At 50.1% G+C, this 24,683-nt stretch overlaps 1 protein-coding gene across 1 annotated transcript; it reads left to right on the forward strand.

The window, feature by feature from the left end:
* Positions 1-652: 652 nt before the first annotated feature.
* FYTTD1 (forty-two-three domain containing 1) lies at positions 653-21,320 on the forward strand. Its single transcript, XM_077348062.1, has 9 exons — positions 653-867; positions 3,700-3,831; positions 4,287-4,432; positions 11,096-11,208; positions 11,596-11,692; positions 14,316-14,377; positions 16,640-16,714; positions 17,942-18,068; positions 19,511-21,320. Exons 1-9 carry the CDS (start codon positions 789-791, stop codon positions 19,604-19,606), a joined length of 927 nt encoding a protein of 308 aa, XP_077204177.1. The 5' UTR covers positions 653-788; the 3' UTR covers positions 19,607-21,320.
* Positions 21,321-24,683: the final 3,363 nt, after the last annotated feature.

Below are 24,683 nucleotides of genomic sequence, written 5' to 3' on the forward strand. Positions count from 1 at the left end.
GTAGCAGCCGGGGAGGAGGGAGCCGCGGCCCGGTACTGACTGATCTACGGACCGGTACTGATCCCCAGACCGGGGGTTGGGGACCACTGCAATAGAGGTGTCAACATAATACAATAACAAACCTTAATTTTATAGCCCACCCTTCCCTGTTGGCTCAGCGCAGGTAACAACAGGATCCATACAATTAACTTTGCCTTAAGAAACAGTGTTACCATTTTACATTAAATGCTGCTGCATCAAATTATATTCAGATGTATAATGGAAACTGCCCTCTTAACCTTATGGAGAGAGCTCGATTTTGGTAGTTTTTGGATGGTGTACTTTCCACATTGGCGTTAATAGGAGAAGAGCAAGCAGCAGTTTCTTATTTATTTATTTAATTATATTTATATACCGCCCTCCCCGGAGGCTCAGGGCGGTTTACATAAACCGTATCCACAATACATGAAACAATCCATAACATACACTCTCGCTTTGCCCCGTTACAGCTCCTCACCAATAGGGGGCGGCCTCCTCCGCCCTACAACTCGCGCCCAAAGCGACCGAGGGCGCACGCGCCTTAAAACCCAGCAACAGTCTACTCGGCGGCGGAATAGCCCGTTTCGCTTCACCCGCGCATGCGCTCCCGGCTCGGTCCCCTGCCGTCCGGCCGCTTTGTGCGCATGCGCCGTGCGACTCCGGCGCGTGCGTAGAAGGAAAGCCAACTCCTGTATCCTCTCCTCTCTCTCGCCCTCGGTCTGGTGTCTCCGGCGAGGGGAGGCGGCGGCGGCGGAGCGAGAAGCGGCGCCATGAACGGGTTCGGCGCTGGGGCGGCCGCGCTCCGCAACACCGGCGGCGACACCGTGGAGAAAATCGACATGTCGTTGGGTGAGGAGGCGGGAAGGGCGGGGCGAGGAGGGGGAGGGGCAGGAACGGCGCGGGCCGAACCACGGGGGCGCGGGGGGGGGAGAGAGACGCTCGGCCGGGCGGGCCGAACCAAAAGGAACGCGCCGTGGGGGGCGGGGGGAGCCGGTGGAATCGCCGTGGGGGCGGGGCCTGGGCGGGGCCGCGGCGCTGAGTGGCAGGCAGGCCGACCGGCCTCTTGGTGGAGCCTCCATGGTCGGGGGCAGACTACCTTTGCCCTGATTGGGGCTGCAGGGAGAGAGTGACGAGTCGAGTGGCGCTTTGGAGAGCAACGGGATTATTCTTGAAGGAGGGGGGATTATAAGATTTTGAAATCCAAACCCCGGGACTGTTCCGCTTGCCTTTGCCTGCCCTGGGAAAAGGGAAGTGCAGGACCTCCCGGTGGGCTGGCAGAGTTTGAAGGGGCAAAGGAGGAGAGCACCGAACTGCTTAAAGCAGGGGTAGTCAACCTGTGGTCCTCCAGATGTCCATGTTGTCCTTCAGATGTCTGATATTTCCTATATATTCTCTATAGCAGGGGTAGTCAAACTGCAGCCCTCCAGATGTCCATGGACTACAATCCCCATGAGCCCCTGCCAGCATTTGCTGGCAGGGGCTCATGGGAATTGTAGTCCATGAACATCTGGAGGACCACAGCGCTGACTACCCCTGGCTTAAAGAATGAAATAGTTTTTATCAAGAAGAGGAACGAAGTTTGTGAACAGGGGAGGAGAGAGATAGTCCTGACTGACTAAATTTCTGGAGAGAATTGGGCAGGATGTGTGTTCAAAAGAAAACCTGTGGCAAGGGAGGAGTATTTCTATGTCACTGCTAACCTCTTCAGGCACACCTAGAATGAGAATCCATCCATCTTTGTATCCCGGAGAGTGGCGTGATTTCACTTGCTGAATGACAGTAGCAGGTGTGACTGGATGAGGTGTCGTAGGCAGAGGGATAATAGGCATTGGGAAATCAGCATTGGTAATGTCACAGAAAACCTGCGTCTTGATTCAGTCCAGGAGGATGCGTGGTATTGAGCTTCAGTACCAGTTGCAATCGCCTGAAACTCAACCCCTCCAAGACAGAGGTCCTACGGCTAGGAAGGAAGAGGGCGGTCAGGGAGTATATTTGCCTACTCTAACATTGTGCCCCTGGCCAGAAATTTGCCGCTGAGCTCCCTACCCCCACAACTCCCCCACTTCCCAAGTTGCCACTGGACTCAAATCTTGCTCAGCATTTCTTCCAGCCAAAGCTTTTGTGACTCAGGGCTTGCTTCAGCTCATGGATCAGAGCGTGTCTCGACATCAGGCTGGTTAATGGGCACAACTGAAATGCACATAGGAAGACCGCCTAGTTAAAAGTGAGATCCCATCTGAAGAGTAACGAGTTCACTCAAAATGGGTGTGAGACATCCTCAGCTATTGCTGAATAGTCAAAATGTAAAATGGGGATGGAATAGGATATGCCAGTGCAGTGGGAAGTCACAGGTGGATTGCCAAATAATTAACAATCCGTAAAAGCTGGGTGGGAAGTGTAGGATGTTAGCACCTGTGGCGAGGTAAGCAATCTCAGGTCCCTGTGAAGCTCTCTGTGGAGGTCATTGCCTTGAGTAGGTTAGGGGCTTGGTAAGAAAGGCAACTTTTAGATTAGCCTCTCAATCCCCTGGAATCTTACCTATTGGCTTTCAAATATTGGGATTTTTAATGTTGGCTTTCGATTCCTCTATTATTTTATTTGTTGTTATTATTATTTTGCACGGAGCTGGGAAACCTGGGTTCGAATCCTTCCTCTGCTGTGATCCTCACTGAGTGACCTGTTGCATGCTTTCAGAGACTTGCATTCCTCACAGGGCTCTTAGCATCCTTGGAGAAAGAGAAAGATTTTTAAAAATAGCTGCAGCTCAACTCTCACAAGGTATGTGGAACACATACCTGCTAAGGGACTCCTTGGTTCCCCCGTTCCCCTCTCTCAGACACTCACAGACAAAAACTCATTCCTCTCCCACCCTCGCCTCCCCATACCTCTTGCTTACCACACCTCCTCCCTGGTCACTCCACCCTCCCTCAGACACACACCCAGACTCCCTCCTCTCTCCCACCTACCTCCCCTCCAGAGTCCCTCCTTCCCATCTCCCCCCCCCCCCCGACTCCCTGCCCCATGCCCCCTTTCCAGACACTCTCCTCCCTGCCCCCCACCCAGACTCCCTCCCACCTCCCCCAGTTCTCTTCTCATTTGCGGTGGCACTGGCCTGGCCTCCTGTGCTGCCCCAGCTGGCCACGCTGCCCTGCAGCTGCCCTGGCTCTTCTAGTGCACTCCCTGGGGCAGCAGGACTACGGACATCATATCCGTAGTCACATCCATATCGGGGTGCACTAGAAGATGTGTTCCATATAAAAACTACACTAAATAAATAGGTGAGACTGAAAGGACCAATGAGCTGACTTGATTCATAGCATGATCTACCGGGAATTATGTTTGGCTGAAATTTTACTGCTTAGTAGGGGAAGGGAGAGTGTGAAGTCCATAAAACTATGCAGTGTGGAAAGAGCAGACAGGGAGAAAAGCTAGAATCTGGGGTCTTCCAGAGAAGCTACACGATGGGAGATGTGAGTACAGAAAGACGGAAATATTTATTCACACAGCATGTAATTAGAGCACGTAAGTCACTGCTGTTAGATGTGATTCTGGCTCACAAGTTGAAAGGCTTTAAAAGGGGAATGGGCAAATTCATGAATGATGATTCCTCTCTCTAGTTGCAGTTCTCTCCCCCACCCCTCCCAGATTAACCTTTATATAGCCATATTTTTTGATTCACAGATGATATCATTAAACTCAATAAGAAAGAAGAGCGGAAGCAGTACTCTCCCAGAATGAAAAGAGGCGTCCAGCAAAACGGCACATGGCAGTTCAGAATGAGGCGGCCCAAATGGGGAATCCCGGAGTACACAGGTAGAGAGTAACCGGTGTTTGGAAGAGGACTGGGTAGTTAAAATGAGCTGAACTGCCCCCTGGGCAGAGTCATGGCCCATTGGGAGCCTTCCCAATAAGCTGAAAGGATCCCTGCTCTGAGAGAGAGAGAGAGAGAGAGAGAGAGAGAGAGAGAGAGAGCCAGCCTGGTTCTAGTGGTTAAGAGCAGTGGTAATCTGGCAAGCCAAAGTTTTGCTTCCCTGCTCCTGCACATGCAGCCAGCTGGGGGGGCCTTGCACTCATCACAGTCCTGTTAGAGCTGTTCTCACAGCAGCTCTCTCAGCCCCACCAACCTCACAGGGTGTCTGTGGGGGGAGGAAGGGAAGGAGATTGGAAGCCACTCTGAGACTCCTTCGGGCAGTGAAAAATGGGGTATAAAGCTGACTCTTCTTCTTGTTGCCATGCCCTCAGTCTGTTTCTTATTCTGCCCACTGTAGGTTTTGGTAAAAACCGCTTAGGGCGCCGAAGGAGAACGGCTGGGAAGAGGCGGACTTACAGTGTCAAAACCGGCTTGGCAGCCAGGAAAGCGTTGGGATCACACAGAGGCATCAGCCCCTTGAACAGGCCGCCCCTCAGTGAAAAGGTATGCATGCACGCTTGGATGGATCTGTGTTGTGTTTTGTCAGGCTGTCGTGGCACTTGTATGAGTAAGGACTAGAATGCTCCCCTCTTATGTGTCTGTACCATGTGGCTTGCTGTTTGCAAATAGGTGGACCAGGCAGTTCCTCTGAAGGTCCAGCCACAGGGCATATTGGCCAAGGCCTTCATAAGAAAATCAAAAGAGCCCTGCTGGAGATAGTCCTGCATCCTGTCCCACAGTGGCCAGCCAGTGCCTCTAGATGGCCAACAACAAGGCACAGAGGTTGAGACCTTCCCTGGATGTTGCCTCCTGGCTTTAGGATCCAGAGATTTAGTGCCTCTAAATGTGGAGGTTCCCCTCAGTCACTATGCCTAGTAGCTACTGAACGACTTATTCTCCATTAATCTGTCCATTCTTCTTTCCAATGTGTTCATTCCTGTAATCATCATGACATCCTCTGGCAGCGAATTCCACATTGCAAACCACCCTGTATTGATTCAAATGAGTAGCCGTGTTGGTCTGAAGTAGCACAATGAAATCAGAGTCTGGTAGCACCTTTAAGGCCAACAAAGATTTATTGAAGGCGTGAGCTTTTGAGTGCAAGCACCCTTCGTCACACTATGATTTTCTTACATGACAGGGATTTTATTGTGCACCCCGTATTGAGTCTGCCATGAAAACGCTGGAGGGTGTCACTCCAAGGGTCAGACGTGATTCGGTGCTTGCACAGGGGATACCTTTACCTTTAATAACTCTGTAAAGTTTTCTTTTGTCTGCCATGAACCTACTGCCCACCAGCTTCATTGGATGCCCTCCAGTTTTAGTATTTTGGGAGAGGGAGGAAAAAGAAGCTAGAAAATTTTTTATTTTTTTTTCTTCTTGTTTTATATCTTGCCCCTCTTGGTTACCCATCTTGGGGTGGTATATGCAGTCTGAAAAATTCAATTAAACAGTAGTAAATAAGATTAAACCAGATTAAAACGATACAAATCACAATCGTTTTATTATTAAAGTCAGATTGTAGGCAGCAGATGTTAACATGGGGGAAGGAGCGGAGGGGGAGAACAAAGGGGGCAGGAGGGAGGCCCAAATGTTGCTGTGGTTGTTATCTAGCTGTTTATCTTACCTAGCTGGCCTCAGCCATAGGCCCAGCGGAAGACCTCCGTCTTGCAGGTTTGCAGAACTCTGGTAGTTCCGGCAGGGCCCTGATCTCGCTCAGGAGTTAATTCCAGCAGGCAGGAGCTAGGGCCAAAAAGACTGAGGCCAGCCATGTTTCCGTGGGGCCAGGGATCCTCAGCTGGTGCACGTACAGATATCTCATTTCATCTCAGAAGCGTTGTCACTGCGGCTGATCTACACGGCCACGTCTGGACATGTCCCATCATCGCCCCTCGGTGATGTGTTTCCTCTGGAGCATGTCTCATTCTCTGCATTTTGCCTCAGAAATAATTTGAGCCAGTTTCAGGGGAACTTGTTTCCAAGTCACTGTGTCCTGGGATTGCAGCCCAAATGCTACCTGGCTTGGTTTGTGCATTCTTGTGCCCATCCAAGCTTGTAGAAGGATGATCTTTTCTGTAGGAAGCCTTGATTGCTGTGCTAGCACTATATAGTTACGCAGGCCTTGGGCCTGGCCAGGGCAGGGAGCCGTTCTGGCGTCTCAAGGGACAGCATAACTTAGTGCAGCTGAAACTGGAACATGGACCGTGAGCCTGGTGGGGACTCAGCTGTGAAGAACGGTAAATGTCGTGTGGGTGAAAGGTCGTTTGAGTCCAGTGGCTCCTTTAAGTCTGCAAAGTTTTATTCAAGGTGTAGGGCGAGGGTGGTCAAACTGTGGCTCTCCAGAGGTCCATGGACTACAGTTCCCATGAGCTGGCAGGGACTTATGGGAATTGTAGTTCGGGGACTTCTGGGGAGCCACAGTTTGGCTGCCACTGGTATAGGGGGTGGGACTAGATGGCCTGTATCGGGGGAAGTCAAACTGCAGCCCTCCAGATGTCCATGGACTACAATTCCCAGGAGCCCCTGCCAGCAAATGCTCCCGACCTCCTTAGGCAGCATTTGCTGGCAGGGGCTCCTGGGAATTGTAGTCCATGGACATCTGGAGGGCCGCAGTTTGACTACCCCTGACCTGTATGGCCCCTGCCAGCTCGATGGTTCTGTGATTCTATAAGAAGAAGAGTCGGTTCTTAGATGCCGTTTTTCTCTACCCAAAGGAGTCTCACAGTGGCTTCCATTTGCCTTCCCTTCCTCTCCCACAACAGACCCCCTGTGAGGTGGGTGAGGCTGAGAGAGCCCTGATATTCCTGCTGGGTCAGAACAGCTTTATCAGTGCCATGGTGAGCCCAAGGTCACCCAGCTGGCTGCATGCGGGGGAGTGCATTAGATTAGAACTCATATCTTATGCGTCTGTACCATAACGTTTGCAGTTTGCAAATAGAGTCGCAGTTGCATTAGAGATGCCAGATTAGAACTCCGCACTCCTAACCACTACACCAAACTGGCTATAAGCTTTCGTGTACGCACGTACTTCCTCAGATGCCATGAAATGGAAATTATCATCAGCCGATGCATAATCGGTAGAGGGTAAGCACTAAGTTAGCATGCAGCATGATTCAGAGGTTTAACAGATTCAAGGAGCAAACAGGAATAACAAGTTTAGTTTATGAGGGTTTGCTCACCCTGTACTGTGGAGCTCCTGCTGCATTTCCTCCAGTCAGCACACCCTTGAGGTAGCAAAGAATATCGATGGGTATAGAAATCAAGTACGGAATAGCTTCCGGTCACTGATAGAACTGCCAGACCAATATACAATTCCCACTTTTGGAACCAGGCCCGTCCCCCTCCCACCCAGAGTGTCTCGGTCTGCAGACTAGGTGCTGCCCCGTTATCACCCAGAAAAGCTAGAATAGAGCTTAGCTCATGCAAAAGAATTTCCGTCTCCATAGTAACCAAGGTCTTAGCTTGATAACCAAGACCCAGAAAGAGACAACACAGCTCCTGGTTATGCGTTCTCCGCCTCACCCAGCCCCCATTCCACAGCACACAGCACAGAAGCTCCCTCCCTATCCTTAGGCAGGGACAGAATTCATGGCATGGGCAGAGGAGCCCATGGCATCTACATAATTGCACGGACTGGTAATTTCCATGTCATTGTACTCGAGGATGTGTACGTGCACATGAGAGCGCTTATCCCTAGAACAGGGGTAGTCAAACAGCGGCCCTCCAGATGTACATGGACTACAATTCCCAGGAGCCCCTGCCAGCGAATGCTGGCAGGGGCTCCTGGGAATTGTAGTCCATGGACATCTGGAGGGCCACAGTTTGACTACCCCTGCCCTAGAATAAGATTTGGTTGGTCTTTTTAAAGGTTGCCCCTGGACTCAAATTTTGTTCTGCTACTTCAGACCAACTCGACACACCTGGATCTGTTTTGGGAGTGAAAAGGGTGCAAGAGAGAAACGCTGACCTGTCTCAGGCATAAGCTGTCAGGGTTTCCAGTCCCAAGGAAGGTGTGACTCACTGTCCAGGGAGCGAGGAATTACTAGTTCTCTCGGGTTTCTGCTCCAAGGGAGAGCAGAAAACTGGATGGTTATAGATAGAATCCTAAAGCCAGTTTGGTGTCGTGGTTAGGAGTGCGGACTTCTGATCTGGCATGCCGGGTTCGATTCTGCACTCCTCCGCATGCAGCCAGACCTTGGGCTCACCACGACACTGATAAAGCTGTTCTGACCGAGCAGTGATATCTGGGCTCTCTCAGCCTCACCCACCCCACAGGGTGTCTGTTGTGGGGAGAGGATTGGAAAGGCGACTGTAAGCCACTTCGGAAGAAAAAAGCGGATTTGTCTGGGGATTTCACAAAGCCCCATGTGTAGGCATGATGCGGATGGAAACAGGGACTCCAACCCACCCTTGCCGGAGCCTCTCCCACAATAATGCAGGAATTGAGTCTCCCATCCCCAATCTGCACTGTAGATTTTGATTGTTCAGAAAAAGCTGCTTGTAGATATTATGTATGGCAAATCTGTCTGTACACCTGCAGCATCTTCCTACAAAAGAGAAACATTGTCCCTGTAATATGAAACAGGCCCAGTCTATTCCCGTGCATGTTTACCTCACTCTCTACAGTGAATCCTACACATGTTTTATCAGGTTAGGCTGTCCTGGGCTCTCCAGGTCAGGGGAAACCACCACTGAGTTATGTTACCCAAATCGGCAGCCTCTTAATTAGGTGGGGGTAACTGGGATTCTCCACCAATATTGATGGGGATTTTTCATTTAAGAGAACTCTCAATATAATCCAAGTAGATGTTCAACCAAAAAGTTTTCTTTATTGAAAGAGAAGATAAAACTGTTCTGACCGAGCAGTGATATCAGGGCTCTCTCAGCCTCACCCACCCCATAGGGTGTCTGTTGTGGGGAGAGGATTGGAAAGGCGACTGTAAGCCACTTCGGAAGAAAAAAGCGGCATATAAGAACCAACACTTCTTCTTCTTCTAAAGTTGGAAGGGGCCATCTAGCCCAACTCCCTGCTCAATGCAGCCCCTTCCACTGCAGAACTAGAATCCTAGAGTGGGAAGAGGCCATGCAGGCCATCTAGTCCCACCCCCTGCTCAGTGCAGGATCAGCCTCAAGCATCCAGGAGAAGGATCTGTCCAGCCGCTGATTGAAGACGGCCAGTGAGGGGGAGCTCCCCACCTCCTTAGGCAGCCCCTTCCACTGCTGAACTAGACTCCTAGAATCCTAGAGTGGGAAGGGGCCATGTAGGCCATCCAGTCCCAACCCCTGTTCAGTGCAGGATCAGCCTCAAGCATCCAGGAGAAGGATCTGTCCAGCCGCTGATTGAAGACGGCCAGTGAGGGGGAGCTCCCCACCTCCTTAGGCAGCCCCTTCCACTGCTGAAGTAGACTCCTGGAATCCTAGAGTGGGAAGGGGCCATGCAGGCCATCCAGTCCCACCCCCTGTTCAGTGCAGGATCAGCCTCAAGCATCCAGGAGAAGGATCTGTCCAGCCGCTGCTTGAAGACAGCCAGTGAGGGGGAGTTCCCCACCTCCTTGGGCAGCCTATTCCACTGCTGAAATACTCGAACTGTGAAAACTTTTTCCTTATATCTAGCTGTTATCGTTCTACACGTAGTTTAAAGCTATTACTATGGGTTGTACCCTCTGCTGCCATCAGTAACTGCTCCCTTTCCTCCTCCAAGTGACAGCCTTTCAAATACTTAATGAGAGAGTTTTATTTCCCCTCTCAACCTCCTCTTCTCCTAGCACAAGTACAATCTGGTTGCCCCTACTTGACAGAACTTTTGTCTGTCAATGAAGTGACAGTGCTCCTAATCGGTGTGACAGACGGTTTGGGGTCAGGAGCATTATTTTACTGCAGTGTGCCATGTTCTAAAATAGTAAAGTGGAGTATTTTTTATGTGTTCCTTGGGTGGGCCTCCTGAGATCGTATCACCGATCAATTTTAATCCTATTTTCTGCTAGGAAAATGCTGTGTTCTTTTAATTTAGGAAGGGTGTAAATAATAAAAATAAATGGATTGCAACAGCTCTCTTTCCCCCCTGGTTATTTAAACTGACTTGACTTAAACCAGGGCCGCTGTGTGCTGCAGTAGACAGTTCTAGAGATGGAAATGGGGCAAGTGAGAGCTGCAGGGTCTTTGTTCTCGGGGAGGAGGTGTTGCTGGTACAGCAAACGTAGTGGGGGGGGGGGAATACCTTTGCCTCCACTGTTACCTGTTCAGTAGCATCTCCAGGAAGTCCACCTGCCTTCTCCCACAGAATACGATGGAAGGAGTGGTGGACACTAATCTGCAGAATTGGGGTTGATTCCCCACTCCTCCACATGCAGCTGGCTGGGTGACCTTGGGCTAGGCACCGTTCTCCTTGGTCTGTTCTTGCAGAGCAGTTCTCTTAGGTCTCTCTCAGACCCACCTCCATCACAGGGCCTCTGCTGTGGGAAACAGTGTTTGTGAGCCACTTTGGTCTCCTTTGGATCGTGAAAAGCAGGCGATCAAAACCAGCTGCTCTCCTTCGAATCTGCCTAGAGTCCAGTTGAGATGGGCAGACTATAAATGAGGTAACCAAATAATAAAATGGAGATGCTCCATCATCACCTGTACAAGGTGCCTGATTCACAGTCACAGGGTTTTAGCAGCCCAGCTAGAACATGGCCTAACGTAAGTTAGAGCGGGAGCAAACTGCAGGGAAAAGTGCTTGCCCTTGAGAGGCAAAAACCTCAGGTTGCTGGGTGCCGCATGGCACAGGTAGAAGGACCTGGCTGCCAGTCAGAGATGGAGGATTGTATAGGGCAGGGATGGCCAAACCGTGGCTCTCCCAATGTCCACAGACTGTAATTCCAGGGGCCCATGGGAATTGTAGTCCATAGAAATCTGGAGAGCCACAGTTTGGCCACCTCTGGTATGTGGACTACCATTGATCACCCATCGGCCATAGGCAGTGCATGATGCGTGAGAGCCAGCGTGGTGGAGTGGACAAGAGCGGTGGCTTCTAATTGGGCAAGTCGGGTTTGATTCCCCAGAGCTGCCCTCTGGAGCTTGCTCCCGTGGAAAGGAAAATGCCCCAAATCAACTACGCTCAAGGCTCAGTTGTATTTCGGGGCTCCTGAGCAGATCTCTCGGTCTGACTCCGAATCTCTCTCTCCCAAGAATGTCCAGCGGAACTACACGGTCTTGAAAAGGAAGATGACCATCCAGAGGCAGCCGGAGCTGCGCAGGAAGCCAGGGGCCGTTCTCAGGAGGCCTACCCTGCTGAACAGAAGGTGAGTCCCGGCTGCTTCTGCCCTTTCAGAAGGGAGGGGGTGTGTTGTCTCCTGATGGTGTTCTTCCAGGGCGTTCTGAGCAACACTCAGGAAAAGGACACCCGGTATCTGTGTCTCCTGCCTCCCTAGAAATTTAAGGATGGAAATCTACTTATCAGTGGTCTGCTGAGGTGGGTGGGGGATGTCTATGAGCTGGATTGGTTCTGGGCTCGTCGAAAAAGAGCTTTCAGATTTGATACTGGTTGTATATCCCCCTTCTTGTGCTTTTATCTCCTTGGGACAGGATCGGGTTTCTTTTGCCTCTGCTTCAGCCTGCAAGAGCATCACATTATATCGGTGGTGCTATCTAAATGCTAACCCTTCTTTGTGCTTATGAATATTTTACAGAACTAATATTCAGCCCCCTTCCACAAGACTTGGAAACAAATTATATCAGCAGAAAGATTCTCGCCAAGCTACTTTCCTCTTCAGGAGAGGCCTGAAGGTAGGGTGTAACGGACAGCAGTTTGGTGATGTTCCCTCTGTGGGTTCTCTCCATGAAGGGATGTGGGGTGGTCTAGGTCAAGTTTGAGGCTGAACGGACTCCCTCCCTGCCCAGCTGTGCTCTGCTCTGCCTTCTGCTTCTCACATTGGCCAAGACTCTCGAGGTTCCTGCTGATGGTTCTGGGACGGTGGTCACATCAGTCGGTCCTAGCAAAAAGAATAAGCAGGAGCCAGATTAAAGAACAAAAATGGTATTTTGGGAGGAGCTTTGTGAACAAGAGCCTACTTCATCCAGTGTTCTGGCACAGTTCATGGGAACGCACAAAGCTGCCCTACACTGAATCAGACCAACAGTTCATGAAGACCAGGACTGTCTACTCAGACTGGCAAAGGCTCCCTGGGATATAAAAATTTGGGAGATGGGCTTTCAGAGCTCCTGTATGTGGTGGAGGGACTGTCGAATCTGGAAAGTTTATACCCTGGAAGTCTTGTTGGTCCTTAAGATTCTCCCAGCATCTAATCTAGCTATTAGCAGTGATAGTTTCCAAAGGGTTGCAATGTATGGCTGCGAAAGCTGGACTATAAGGAAGGCTGAGCGTCAAAGATTTGAGGCTTTTGAACTCTGGTGCTGGAGAAGACTCTTGCGAGTCCCTTGGACTGCAAGGCGAACAAACCGGCCAGTCCTGACTGCTCCTTAGAAGGCCAGATCCTGAAGATGAAACTCAGATACTTTGGCCACCTCATGAGACGGAAGGACTCCCTGGAGAAGAGCCTAATGCTGGGAGCAATCGAGGGCAAAAGAAGAAGGGGATGACAGAGAATGAGGTGGCTGGATGGAGTCACTGAAGCAGTCGTTGCAAGCTTAAATGGACTCCGGGGAATGGGAGAGGACAGGAAGGCCTGGAGGATCATTGTCCATGGGGTCGCGATGGGTCGGACACGACTTCGCACCTAACAACAACAACAAGTTTCCAAAGGGTAGCTGTGTTGGTCTGCAGAAGAAGAGCTGGGTTCAAGTCTAGTGAGACCTTAGGACAGGGGTAGTCAACCTGTGGTCCTCCAGATGTCCATGGACTCCAATTCCCATGTGCCCCTGCCAGCGTTTGCTGGCAGGGGCTCATGGGAATTGTAGTCCATGAACATCTGGAGGACCACAGGTTGACTACCCCTGCCTTAGGAGACCAACGTGGTGTAATTGGGAGCCAGCGTGGTGTTGTGGTTAAGAGCGGTGGCCTCTAATCTGGAGAGCCTGGGTTTGATTTCCCGCTTCTCTCCCACATCCAGCCAGCTGGGCGACCTTGTGCCAGTCACAGTCTTGTTAGAGCTGTTCTGTCAGAGCTCTCAGCCCCACCTGCCTCTGTTGTGGGGAGAGGAAGGGAAGGAGATTGTAAAATGCTTGGAGACTCCCTCAAGTGGTGAAAAGTAGGGTACAAAACCCAACTCTTCTTCTTCCTCAAGGTTTTCAGGGTATAAACGTTCGAGAGTCAGAGCTCCCTGCATCCGATGAAGGTGCATCTGGGAGCTGTGCTGATGGTTTGTATGTTCACTCTCTTCCCGCCGTCCCCCCAACACAGAGATGCACAGAGACTTCCTGAGCACCACTTGCTGCTTGGTTGTTAACACTGCAGAGGTGCAAATACCACCGGTCCTTCCAAAATCCTACATATTCAAAGCAGTGAAGTTATAGATGTTAATTTAAGTTATACGTGATGCATTCTAATAAGGTGAAATTAAATTTCAAGTTAGGTTAGACCGGAAGAGAAAATGAATATTGCATCTTTTACTGTGTATGACGTGTTCTGCTAGGCGGTAAAAAGAGAAAATCTTGGACTGGATCTTACAGGTCCGTTTTGCCAGCAGTGATGTCTTTACTGCAGCCTGAGGAGCTTTCCATTAGACGAAAGCATAACTGTTGCCCCAGCAGATTCACACAGGCATGCCCACAGAAGCTGCAACCCAGAATTAACTTTGTTTGGCCTTAAAGGTGCCACTGGACCCAGACTTGCTTCTGGTTCAGGGTCCAACCCATTCTTCTCCTCCATCGCCTCAAAACATCTGCCAGGCACATTTTTCTTCCATTAGAGTTCCATCCGAGCCACCTTGGTGTGGTGGTTAGGAGTGCAGAGTTCTAATCTGGTGAGCTGGGTTTGATTCCCTGTTCCTCCTCCACATGCAGCCAGCTGGGTGACCTTGTGCTAATCAAAGTCCTTATAGAGCTGTTCTGACCTAGCAGTCTTCTCAGAGGTCTCTCAGCCTCACATGGTGTTCTGGGGAGAGGAAAGGGAAGGTGAATATAAGCTGCTTTGAGACTCCCTCGGGTAGAGAAAAGTGGCATATAAGAACCAACTCTTCTTCTTCAGTAATCTCAGGGCTCTCTCAGCTTCACCCTCTCAGAATGTCTGTTGTGGGGAGAGGAAAGGGAAGGCGAATGTAAGGCGCTTTGAGACTCCTTCAGGGAGAGAAAAGCAGCATATAAGAACCAACTCCTTCTTCTTCTGTAATATCAGCCTCCCCTCCCTCACACGGTGTCTGTTGTGGGGAGAAGATGGGAAAGGTGTTTGGAAGCCACTTTGGGTAGTGAAAAGCGGGGTATGAAAAACCCAGCTCTCTCTCTCTTTCTCCAGGTACAGGCACAAGTTCATGCAGAAGATGACCTCAATGGGCAGGATACAAAACGGTCTCCCCCGTAAGTATCTGACGAAGTAAGCAGTGACTCACGAAAGCTCTTCCCCTGCCACAAATCTTCAGGGTGCTCCTGAGCTCTGCCTCTTTTCTATGTCTGATTTAATAGCTGAAGGCCTGGCGGAAGCATTTGGCACCCATGTCTGCCTTCTGCTGCCGTTTACTGCGGTTGTTCCTAACGCTTCTACATCATGAAGGCAAACGTGGGCTCAGTGTCAGGGAATGACAGATCTGCCAGAGTCTAAGGCTAATAATGAGGACGACCTTCTGCTGTCATTGTGCTTGGAAGGAAGAGCCCCCCGTGGTAGAAAGGAGGGTGCAGTTCCAGCAAAGTCCGCTTCCCCTTCCCTTGTGGGTCTTGCTCCCACGTCTTCCATGTGTCCTTGCACTGCAGTGTCTCCAGATTGACAGGGAAGGAGCCACGGGTATCCAGCGCATAAGGGGCCTGCATTTCTCCTCATTAGCCCTCATCAGGCAGTTGGCTATCCAGGCACTACTCAGGGATGCCTGAGGCTGATCCTGCACTGAGCAGGGGGTTGGTCTGGATGGCCCCTTCCCACTCTAGGATTCTAGGAGTCTAGTTCAGCAGTGGAAGGGGCTGCCTAAGGAGGTGGGGAGCTTCCCCTCACTGGCCGTCTTCAGGCAGCGGCTGGACAGATCCTTCTCCTGGATGCTTGAGGCTGATCCTGCACTGAGCAGGGGGTGGGACTAGATGGCCTGCGTGGCCCCTTCCCACTCTAGGATTCTAGGAGTCTAGTTCAGCAGTGGAAGGGGCTGCCCAAGGAGGTGGGGAACTCCCCCTCACTGGCTGTCTTCAAGCAGCGGCTGGACAGATCCTTCTCCTGGATGCTTGAGGCTGATCCTGCACTGAGCAAGGGGTGGGACTAGATGGCCTGCGTGGCCCCTTCCCACTCTAGGATTCTAGGAGTCTAGTTCAGCAGTGGAAGGGGCTGCCTAAGGAGGTGGGGAGCTCCCCCTCACTGGCCGTCTTCAAGCAGCGGCTGGACAGATCCTTCTCCTGGATGCTTGAGGCTGATCCTGCACTGAGCAGGGGGTGGGACTAGATGGCCTGCATGGCCCCTTCCCACTCTAGGATTCTAGGAGTCTAGTTCAGCAGTGGAAGGGGCTGCCTAAGGAGGTGGGGAGCTCCCCCTCAGTGGCCGTCTTCAAGCAGCGGCTGGACAGATCCTTCTCCTGGATGCTGGAGGCTGATCCTGCACTGAGCAGGGGGTGGGACTGGATGGCCTGCATGGCCCCTTCCCACTCTAGGATTCTAGGAGTCTAGTTCAGCAGTGGAAGGGGCTGCCTAAGGAGGTGGGGAGCTCCCCCTCACTGGCCGTCTTCAAGCAGCGGCTGGACAGATCCTTCTCCTGGATGCTGGAGGCTGATCCTGCACTGAGCAGGGGGTGGGACTAGATGGCCTGCATGGCCCCTTCCCACTCTAGGATTCTAGGAGTCTAGTTCAGCAGTGGAAGGGGCTGCCTAAGGAGGTGGGGAGCTCCCCCTCAGTGGCCGTCTTCAAGCAGCGGCTGGACAGATCCTTCTCCTGGATGCTGGAGGCTGATCCTGCCCTGAGCAGGGGGTGGGACTGGATGGCCTGCATGGCCCCTTCCCACTCTAGGATTCTAGGAGTCTAGTTCAGCAGTGGAAGGGGCTGCCTAAGGAGGTGGGGAGCTCCCCCTCACTGGCCGTCTTCAAGCAGCGGCTGGACAGATCCTTCTCCTGGATGCTGGAGGCTGATCCTGCACTGAGCAGGGGGTGGGACTAGATGGCCTGCATGGCCCCTTCCAACTCTAGGATTCTAGGAGTCTAGTTCAGCAATGGGATGGGCTGCCTAAGGAGGTGGGGAGCTCCCTCTCACTGGCCGTCTTCAAGCAGGGGCTGGACAGATCCTTCTCCTGGATGCTGGAGGCTGATCCTGCCCTGAGCAGGGGGTGGGACTAGATGGCCTGCATGGCCCCTTCCCACTCTAGGATTCTAGGAGTCTAGTTCAGCAGTGGAAGGGGCTGCCTGAGGAGGTGGGGAGCTCCCCCTCACTGGTGGTCTTCAAGCAGCGGCTGGACAGATCCTTCTCCTGGATGCTGGAGGCTGATCCTGTACTGAGCAGGGCGTGGGACTGGATGGCCTGGATGGCCCCTTCCCACTCTACAATCCAGTCATCCAGTAGCCCTAAAGCTCCTTTAAGAGGTCTGGGTGAATTGATGGCTAGTGTACGCTGCACAGAAGTTGATTGTGGATAAACAGATCTTGTGATTTCCCCAACCAGGTGGCGAACATCCACTACAAACGGAGGCATTTTGACTGTGTCTATCGACAATCCTGGTGCCGTGCCATCGCCGATGTAAGTAGAACAGCTTTTGTTATTCACATGTGCAATAAAAGTCAACTCATTGGCAAGGAATTGTGACCAGTTGGCTTTCCTCATGAGCCCTGTTGATCAGGAGAAAAATTGAGCTATAAATAATATTTGTTATGAAACTAGTAGTACATAGAACTGTGTGCTGGTTGTGTCAAACTGGGATCTAGGAAATCCTCTACTGCAGGGGTAGTCAACCTGTGGTCCTCCAGATGTCCATGGACTACAATTCCCATGAGCCCCTGCCAGCGAACGCTGGCAGGGGCTCATGGGAATTGTAGTCCATGGACATCTGGAGGACCACAGGTTGACTACCCCTGCTCTACTATGCCATGGAAGCCTGCCTTGGTGATCTTTTCCTTGCCACGCCCTCTGCCTCTCCCACCTTGCAGGGTTGTGGAGAATAGAATGGATGAGGGGAGAGCAGTGTGAAATGCTTTGGGTCCCCACTGGGGAGGAACAACAGGATACCGATTTGCAAATCAATAAGTTGTGCCACAACTGTGGTCTTAGGATTAGTGTCTTCTTTTTAAAGTGGTTATTATAAACATCAGAAGAGCCCTCTAGATCAGACCAGTGGTCTGAGCCCTCTAGATCAGACCAGCCTCATGGGCAAAGTTTTCAGACGGCTAGTGGCCACTAATGGACCTCTCTTCCATGAGTCTTCCTACTTCCTTTTTAAAGCTATGCGTTTGGACATCACTGCATCCTCTGGTAGTGAATTCTGCGTTTTACACAAGAGTAATGCAGGTTGATAGGCACAGAGATCAATGATGCTGTTATCCCTATGTTTTGCAAGGGGGCTTTCCTTGGTCGTTTCCAGTAGAAAAAAGGCACCGTCCAGCAGCACCTTGAAAAGTACCAAAATCTGTGGCAGGGGAGGAGCTTTTGTCAAGAAGGGAGCAGGGACGCAAGCTTCTTCTCGGCCAAAATTTTGTTAGTTCTTAAGCTGCTACTGGACTCTTAGTCCTTTCTACTGCCACCTTAGTTCTAAGTTGAGGAATAGACCATCTGTCCTCTCTGCTGGGATATTTTTGGTTAGTTATACCAGGGGTAGTCAACCTGTGGTCCTCCAGATGTCCATGGACTACAATTCCCACTTGTGGGAATTGTAGTCCATGGACATCTGGAGGACTACAGGTTGACTACCCCTGAGTTATACTTCCCGCAATCTCCTTGTTCACTATGCTGTTACGGCATCTCACCCTGCAGCTCTTTGAAGCCAAGGCTGACAAGTACCCCGATGCCTCCCTTCCTTATGAAGAAGGAGCAGACAGAAGAGAAGAAGATCCCCAAAGGTGTCCCGCTACAGTTTGACATCAACAGTGTTGGAAAGCAGGTTAGTTACTCTACAGCTACATTGCACAGTTGGTCACACAAAGTTCTCAATCTGTAAAATGGGCTGCTTCACTTTAGCACGAGAGCGTGTACGTGCCATCAATCATAGATGGCTTGCGACGGCCTGGTAGGGCAGGAGTGGCCCAATGGGGCCTCTCCAGATGTCCATGGACTACAGTCCCTATGAGCCGCTGCCATTGATGGCAGGGGCTCATGGGAATTGTAATCCATGGACGTCTGGAGAGCTACCGTTGGGCCACCCATGCCGTAGGGATTTCAAAGCAGGTGACGTTCAGAGGTGGTTTGCTAATCTCAGTATGGAGATTCTTTTTAACTGTAATAGTTACCTTGTCAATTGCTCCTGAATTATGAATGAGAATAGCAAGGAATCACTGAAGAAGATTCGGAGCAAACGGGTTTATGGAATACCGGGGATCCCATTCTGATTGCGTAAGTTTTTCAAAGTGACCTTAATAATTAAAAAAAATCTTTGGAATTCTATACTTCAGGTTTAAAGGAGACCCCTTTTTGTTCCATGTGTTCAGGAAAAAGGAGTTTTGGGTCTGTTTGGCCTCCTGCAAAGACTCCCTCACCTACCCTGCTGAGTGACAGCCACCCTGCCAGTACTCTAATACTTTCGGGAGGGAATCCGTGCTTTCTTTAGGGACACGGAGAGTTCTGCCCATACTTGGGGAGAATCTTGGGCCAGCGTGGAGTAATGGTTAAAAGCAGTGTCTTTTAATCTGGTGAGCCGTGTTTGATTCCCCACTTCTCCACATGCAACCAGCTGGGTGACCTTGGGCACATCACAGCCGATAGTGCTGTTCTCACAGAGCAGCCCTGTCATAATTCTCTCAGCCCTCTGGACCTCACAGGGTCTCTGTTGTGGGGAGAGGAAGGGAAGGCGATTTAAGTCGCTTTGGGATTCCTTTGGGTAGAGAAAAGTGTGGTACAAAACCCAACTCCTCCTCTTCCTTCATCACAAGGGCTGGGGACCAGAGATATTTTCTCTTCTGATCCCTCGGTGTTAAAGATATGATCCCTTGGTGTTAAAATTATGCGCCCTCACAGGGTGTCTGTTCTGGGGAGAGGAAAGGGAAGGTGACTGTAAGCCACTCTGAGACTCCTTCGGGTAGAGAAAAGCAGCATCTAAGAACCAACTCTTCTTCTTCTCTTCTACCACCGGAGGGGGCACAGGTTTGGGCTGTCACTTAGTATATGCCCATTTGCAGACTGGCACCTGGCAAAGACCTTGTTCAAATGAGCCAAGCTGGCAGCTCATGGGGGGACAGGCGGCCTGGCAAACATGGTGCATTCATGCTGAAGGGAAGAACAGATGAAATATTAACAGGACTCCAGAAATCCCCCCCCCCCATTTTGTCCCTGACTGTTTTCTCTTAATTGGTAGCTTATGTAAGAACTTATATTCTGGCTCTCTTCCAGACCAACATGACTCTCAACGAGCGTTTCGGGATCCTGAAGGAACAAAGAACGGCGCTCTCTCAGAACAAAGGCAGCCGTTTCGTAACTGTGGGCTAGGGGCTGGCAGAGACATGCCGTGCGTGGATGGCCTGTCCATCGGAGAGACTGAAGTGACAGTGGGCAGAACGGAATGAGATACGTTGGACTTTGTGTCAAGATGCTGATGAAACTGAATCTCTCTTTATCCTCTCTCTCTTCTTTCTCTTTATTTTAAATAGTTACATAAATCCCAGGCATGATAGTGGACCATAAAAGAAGAGAAAATTCAGTGTCCTTGATAGATGGTGTCATGATGGGAATGATTCTGTGTAGCCCCAGCAAGGAGGGAACAAGCAACTGTGCTTTTTTGAGTACCCCAAAACAGCCCATGGAGGTCGGTTATTAGAGGTGAAGGTCAAGCCTCGTTCTGCGGCCCACTGCAAAAACTGAAAAAAGGGGTCAGGTCCATTTAATTTGCGTCCCTTCCTCCCAAAGCCGGCCCTCCCGTTCACCACAAAATTCAGTGTGAAGAGGCCTTCCTATCTCCCGGTTGCTTTTCCGCTGCTTCGGAAAGCTGAAGTTCTCCCCTTTGACCGATTTCGAAAGCCCAAGTTGTTTGGAGATTTTGAGGAGGTAAATTGGAAAACCCAGAATAGTCTTAACAGCATTTGGATTCCAAAAGAGTGGCAGCCGTCACTCTTTCAAGTAACAATCAAGAACGAGGCTGTGGTGAGAAGCCGGCCCGTGAGTTTTGAAAACTGGGCCTGTCTCAATGGGGGAAAACGTTTTGACTGACGCAAGCCAGATTGTTTTTCTTTTTGTCATATGCCGGTGCGCTGCAGATCTTCTTTGGCCAAAACCATGATTTGCTGAGCAGTGAACATTAACCTGATGGATTTTGGTGATCGTTCTGTAGTGATGTAGAGAAGGGCGCTTTGTCCCTCCCCATCCTCAAGCGTTAGTTTTTGACAGGTTAGTGCCAGGATGGTAACAAGGCCATCAGACAGCAGCCGAGAGAACTTTCCTAATGTCATGTGCTGCACTGATTGGGTTCTTGAGTTAATAATTTTCGTGGTGGACGTGAAGGGGCCGTCTCTGCTGGAAGAACCCAAGCTGTTTTGAGGTTGGCTGCGGTCAGTACCATAGTGTCAGCGATGCAACTGCTTATGAGTGGCATCCTGGATGTTCATGCTGGTGCATTTAGGTCCATATAGATAAAATGCTACTTTTTCTTTTGTTTTCCAGTGTACGGAAGCAAGGTCTGTGCAACAGGATCCAGGGGTTTCCTTTTTTTAAGCTCCCATGTAACTAGTTTATTCTGGAGTGGAAAACGGGGAGGGGGCTTTCTGAGATCAGCTCTGTCGTATCCATGAACGTTAATGTTCAGCTCCTTCTGTTTTTGATTTTCTTGGAATATGTTCCCTACCTTTACAGCAGGAAAAGTTTAGAAAATGAAAAAAAAAAAAAGGTTTTTGCTTTGTAAAAAAGAAATAAAAATTAGAAGTCCTGTTGAAGACATCTGTTAGCGTTGAGGTAGACTGTTTGCTGGTGGTCATCCTGTGTTTGGTTTTTAACCAGGATGCAACTTAAAAAAATAATTCTTTTTTTTTTTTTTTTGCATCAACATGGATGCAAAACATTGATGCAATGCATCTCAAGAGAGCTAGTTTGTATTTAAGGATAATATGCTTTAAACTGTACCTTTTGGTATTTTTTTTTTGAGAAGTTACTACGTTTGGATCTATTCTAAAGCTATTGGAATTTTTAAAAATTAAAAAAAAGTTACAAGTTTGCCAGTTTTGCGCTTCGTATTGAATTTTGCCTCTCTTCCTGTGTTGGTTTACAGGGGTAGTCAAACTGCAGCCCTCCAGAGGTCCATGGACTACAATTCCCAGGAGCCCCTGCCAGCGAATGCTGGCAGGGGCTCCTGGGAATTGTAGTCCATGGACATCTGGAGGGCTGCAGTTTGACTACCCCTGGTTTAGGATGTAACAACAATCGCTTAAGTTTGCACTGGGTACGGTGCTCTTCAGCCAGGTGCTCCTATTGTGCCGAAGACACATGAAGCTAGAGTTGTTTGTCCAGATGTTCAAAGACACTCCAGAATGGTTCTCTGAGCAATGAGGGACGTTGACCCTAGTCCATCCACTGATAGTCAAGGGGAAGGGGAAGGTTCAAGGGGGTGGCAGGTGACAGTGAATGAGCAATATGGTTGTGTGTGTCCTGCATAGTGCAGGGGGTTGGACTGGATGACCCAGGAGGTCCCTCCCAACTTTGTGATTCTACGATTCTATGGAAGCTGTCTTAGAAAACAAGTGACAGGAAAGGGCATTCATTGCCTGGGGTGGCTTAGGAAGCATGCCAGCCTGCAAGGCTAGATTAACAATTAAAATTTAACAACTGTGGGGAGAAAAGTACCCTAAAGCCTCGTTTAATTGGGGGTTGGTGTGCATGGAAAGATATGGTTTTGTTGTTGTTAGGTGCGAAGTCGTGTCCGACCCATCGCGACCCCATGGACAATGATCCTCCAGGCCTTCCTGTCCTCTACCATTCCCCAGAGTCCATTTAAGTTTGCACCGACTGCTTCAGTGACTCCACTGATATGGTAAAAAACCCTAATTGGGCCGTTTCACACTGTAATCTTTCTTTGAATTTACTTTGTTTTGATGCCACTATGGGGTGTATGGTGGATAAAAAAAGAGCAAGACTTGGGTCGTGCTTAAAAACAAACCAAATCCAGAGGTAGGCGCTTTCATGAGTCACTGCTCACTTCTTCGGATACCTGGATTTCTGTTCTCTACGGCCAAACGCGGCGCCTTCCGTGGAGGCAGGTCAAGAAGCGTGGCCGTGTTAGTCTGTTAGTACATTAATATTACATATTTATTTATTTATTCACATTTATATACCACCCTCTCCGAAGGCTCAGGGCGATTTACATAGAACTGAAAAATTATACAGGATATAAAATGGATATTGAGGCTCCTAAACACCAAGTCAAGTATTACACCAAATATTACAATTGATCTGCAGACAACCAAGGTCAATTCCCCTGGAGAAAAGGGTTGCTTTGAAGTATGAACTGTATGCCAATATACTCCAATTAGATCTCACCCCTCCCCAGGCACTGTCCCCAAATCTCCAGGTATTTCCCAACCCAGAGTTAGTAACCCTCAGTATAATGCCACAGTCCAAAAGGACCATTTTCTCAAGGTGATCTCTGTTAACAGGAAATCTCTAAACACCACCTGGAGGGTGGAATCCGTAGCTATAGCCCACTCACTATGCTGCCCTATCGGATGATTAATTTATCCTGATAGATTCAGACGAGTGGCCACATTCGTCTGAAGTAGCAGGACGACATTTTGATTCCAGACCAACTTTTTTTCCCCCTTTTGTGTGTATGCACACTTCTTCCAAGACAATTAATACACACAAAAGCTTCTACAACAGGGGTAGTCAACCTGTGGTCCTGGTAAAGGTAAAGGTAAAGGTATCCCCTGTGCAAGCACCGAGTCATGTCTGACCCTTGGGGTGACGCCCTCTAGCGTTTTCATGGCAGACTCAATACGGGGTGGTTTGCCAGTGCCTTCCCCAGTCGTTACCGTTTACCCCCCAGCAAGCTGGGTACTCATTTTACCGACCTCAGAAGGATGGAAGGCTGAGTCAACCTTGAGCCGGCTGCTGGGATTGAACTCCCAGCCTTATGAGCAAAGCTTTCAGACAGCTGCCTTACCACTCTGCGCCACAAGAGGCTCTGTGGTCCTGGTAGGTCCTGGCAAACGCTGGCAGGGGCTCATGGGAATTGTAGTCAATAAACATCTGGAGGAACACAGGTTGACTACCCCTGTTCTACAAGACACAAAACCTGGTTTGGTCTTCAAGGTGTCCTGGAATCAGAACTTGGCTCTTATTATACAAGGTGCTTAACAGATGCACAAAATGTGCATGCACGCAAACGCCTTACTGGAGGGGTAAAACCATTGGTCTGAGAGGTGATACTGGACAAAAACTTAATTCACTCAGTAAGATGTTGTCACTTAAAAGGAATGCACAAATGAGTAGCTAATGGCGACACCTCCAGAAACTGCACCGACTGGTTCATTCTCGTTTCCACTGGCCTCAACATTCACCAGCCTTTTTCATTGGCCAGTCTTTTGACTGCAAACTTTTTGGGGCATGTACACTTCTTCAAATACAATTAATTGTGCATGTACATCAAAGCCTAGACCAGGAATAAAACACAGTAGGTATCTCTAGACTCAGCTGAGAACTTTGTTCTCCTCAAAAAAGGTGTTTCTCAGCAGCAAAGAGTGTACTTGCAGATGAATGCTGAGACCCAGAATTAACCTTTGTTGCTCTTAAAGGTGCTCCAATTTTGTTCAAGAATTTTATACCCTGCTTTTCACTACCCCAAAGGCTCCCAAAGCGGCTTGCAGTCACCTTCCCTTCCTCTCCTCACAACAGACACCCTGTGAGGGAGGTGAGGCTGAGAGAGCCCTGAGATTACTGAAGAAGAACAGTTGGCTCTTATATGCCGCTTTTCTCTACCCGAAGGAGGCTCAAAGCGGCTTCCAATCGCCTTCCCTTTCCTCTCCCAACAACAGACACCCTGTGAGGTAGGTGATGCTGAGAGCTCTGGGAGAACTGTATGGTGAGAACATATGTAGCAGGACTGTGACTAGCCCAAGATTACTCAGCTGCCTGGATGTGGAGAAGAGGGGACTCAAACTCCGCACTCCAGATTAGAAGCCACCACAAGCCTAAACCTCGAATAATGATGTTTTAATTGGAATTTTAATGGGATTAGTTGTTGTGACCCGCCTCAAGCCTGTCGGGAGAGGCGGGAAATTAATATAATAATAATAATAAAATCGGGCTGGTCTAAAAGTTGCCCATGGACGCCAACTTTGATCTCCTAGTGAAAGGCTTTCAACAAGTGCACGAAGCGTGCGTGCACAGGACACCTTAAACCCGGAATAAACCTCGGCTGCTCTCCAAGGAGCCCCCCCGAACACAAAATTTCAGTCTTCTTCCCACGGCTGCGCCACCAGTCCCCGCGCACGCGCCCTCCGCTCCCGACGTCCGCTGCTCCGCTCACTTCCGCCCGGCCCCAGCCGTCCCCGCGCAGGCGCGCTGGAGGTCGTCGCGGCGCATG

The sequence above is a fragment of the Paroedura picta genome, chromosome 8, assembly GCF_049243985.1.
Source record: "Paroedura picta isolate Pp20150507F chromosome 8, Ppicta_v3.0, whole genome shotgun sequence".
Taxonomy (NCBI): domain Eukaryota; kingdom Metazoa; phylum Chordata; class Lepidosauria; order Squamata; family Gekkonidae; genus Paroedura; species Paroedura picta.